This window comes from Pteropus vampyrus, unplaced genomic scaffold (genome assembly GCF_000151845.1).
Source record: "Pteropus vampyrus isolate Shadow unplaced genomic scaffold, Pvam_2.0 Scaffold297, whole genome shotgun sequence".
NCBI classification, from domain to species: Eukaryota; Metazoa; Chordata; class Mammalia; order Chiroptera; family Pteropodidae; genus Pteropus; species Pteropus vampyrus.
In genome coordinates, this window is record NW_011889078.1 from 1,877,945 (window position 1) to 1,880,295 (window position 2,351).

The 2,351-nt window shown below is 30.2% G+C and overlaps 1 protein-coding gene across 1 annotated transcript in view; it reads right to left on the bottom strand.

Annotated features, from left to right (window-relative positions):
• The window catches only part of HEATR5A (HEAT repeat containing 5A), a 91,082-nt gene that overhangs the window by 39,754 nt on the left and 48,977 nt on the right, over nt 1-2,351 (bottom strand). Inside the window, exon 17 of the mRNA XM_011376414.2 lies at nt 605-710. Coding sequence (XP_011374716.1) covers nt 605-710 — 106 coding nt within the window. The remainder of the gene's footprint in view (nt 1-604; nt 711-2,351) is intronic.

Here is a 2,351-nt window from a genome sequence, read left to right on the forward strand (position 1 = left end):
ACAATGGTAGTAAATTTTCTTATTCAATTTGGAATGTATATTTTGGTTAACCAAATATTTCCTTACTTGGATTACTATTTAAGAAAAAAAATCAGAACACGAAAAACCACACTGAACAAATAAACATAATTTGATTTTTTTTCACAAATTATTTGAGAATTTTAAACCTCCGGGCAAACAATATGGTGATAATTTATCACTCTAGAATATATGTGCTCAGAAAAATATTAATAGGGATTTCTGTAAAATATATGACCAATGATGTCTATTATATTTTACTTAAAAACAATAAGTCATAAATGCAACAATGAGCCAGATTTGGTCCATAGGCCATAGTCTGCCAATTCCTGGTCTAAGATATTAAGGCTCAGTAGGTTAAAGCATGGCTCCAAGCCAAGATTCTCTGACTAATAAGTTTTATATGGAGAAAAAAAGGGGAATTATAAATCCTAAAACATTTTTGGCAGTATGTTAAGAAAAATGCTCCCCCACCCCACCGCCCCCAAAGTAACAGCCTTTTAAAAACATCTTCCTCCAATCTACTTAGTTGATAATACATTTAAAAAAAAAATGAAATATCTGAATTTTTTAAAAATAGAATTACCTTTAAGAAACTAGAAACTGAAGAAACAACATGTAACTGAACTACTTGTTGACGAGCTCCTTTTGTGTGCTTTATACTGTCCAAAAGCTGTTCAAATATAAGAAGCCTAAAATCAGAAACAGAAAAGATTTAAAAACAAATTCAGCTATTTCAGTAACTATTTTCTAAATAAAAAATACCTCAGAAGTTACTTGCATCAACTTTTTGTTCTTAATAAGAGGACTTATTGGATTCAAATATATTGCTGTCACCTGTAGGTAACGAGAAGCGCAGCCCTTTGAACCCCCAACAATACTTTAAAAATGTACTTGGGATCACACTATATATATCACAATTTTAACTACTACTTTTCTCATTTAACATTACCTCTTTTTTTTTTTTTTTATTAAGTTTATTGGGGTAACATTGGTTAATACGATTATATAATTTTCAGGTGTACATTATAGTTTGACATCTACGTATTCTTAATATTACCTCTTTCGCACTTTTCAAGTCATTTTAATTCCTCGGTAAGTTTCATGAAGCCAAATTTTATTATAAACATGTACTATGATTTATTCAATCATTCTCCTACTAGTGGAGAGCAATTTTCCAATTTTCAATACTTCTTGCTATGATGAATATACATATTTTTTTTTTGGTCTGGGGTTGAATCTGTCCATTAGTTATTTACATATCTTCTGTGAATTGTTTTTCGTGTCCTTAAAGCACAGAACTTTTCCACCTTTATGTTGAGATTAAAGATCTGTAACCATGAAATAAATCACCCCTTCTTTTCTACCAATTTCTCCAATGTTTAAAAACATTGTTTCTACACTCTGCATGTCTATGCCCCTTATCTCCCTTTAAATCAGGAAAACTGAAATGTTTATCTTTTTGGTTGTGAACTATCTTGATGGCAGGCAAAGAACCTTACAATTTTTCTTCACCTTTCTAGTGTTTGTGATGGATCACTAAAAATTTTTGGAAAACTACAGTAACTCTAAGTATTCTGTTTACTTAAACACTTATTTCCTTAATCCAAGGTTGATTCTGTTCATAAAAACAGATTTAAAAACTCAGAAAAGTACATGAAAAAAAATTACCTATAATTTTACCATCTAGAAAGAGCCACCATTAACATTTTGGCATCTTGTTCTTTCTCTCCCCGCATGTCGCCCCTTTCAGGCATATGGATATCATTTTTAAAAAGTAGGATCACACTGTACACACTTTATTAATAACTCTTTCTTTAACATTATTCCCATCTTATTAACTATTATGTGAAATAGTTTTAAATAGTTATTATCATTATATACTCTGGCAATATAATAAATATTTTATTTAACCAATTCCTTAGTTTCGGATATTTAGATCATTTCTAATTTTTCTTCATATAAATAACATGATAAGTATTCTACATATAAACATTTTTCTGCCTGTTTTTCAAGGCCATCTTTAAGGCATTTTGTTTCAAGAACATATTTATGACTAAATTGCCTTGTAGGAAGACTATAGAGGTTAAATGTGACAACGAAGAGAAATTAAGGATAACTATATGGTCAGGCTCTGGTGTGTAAAAACCTAAAACATTATTCTATCATATCCTAATCATCTGTTATAATGAAACTATATCATGTTGAAGGTACTAAAAATACACAAAAGGTTAGAGCTTGAGGATTTTGTTATACTGTAATTAAATTTGACCTGAATTATTTTCTTGCCCACATTCAAGGGCCAAAGACTGCAGTCAGGACTGACAGACTCC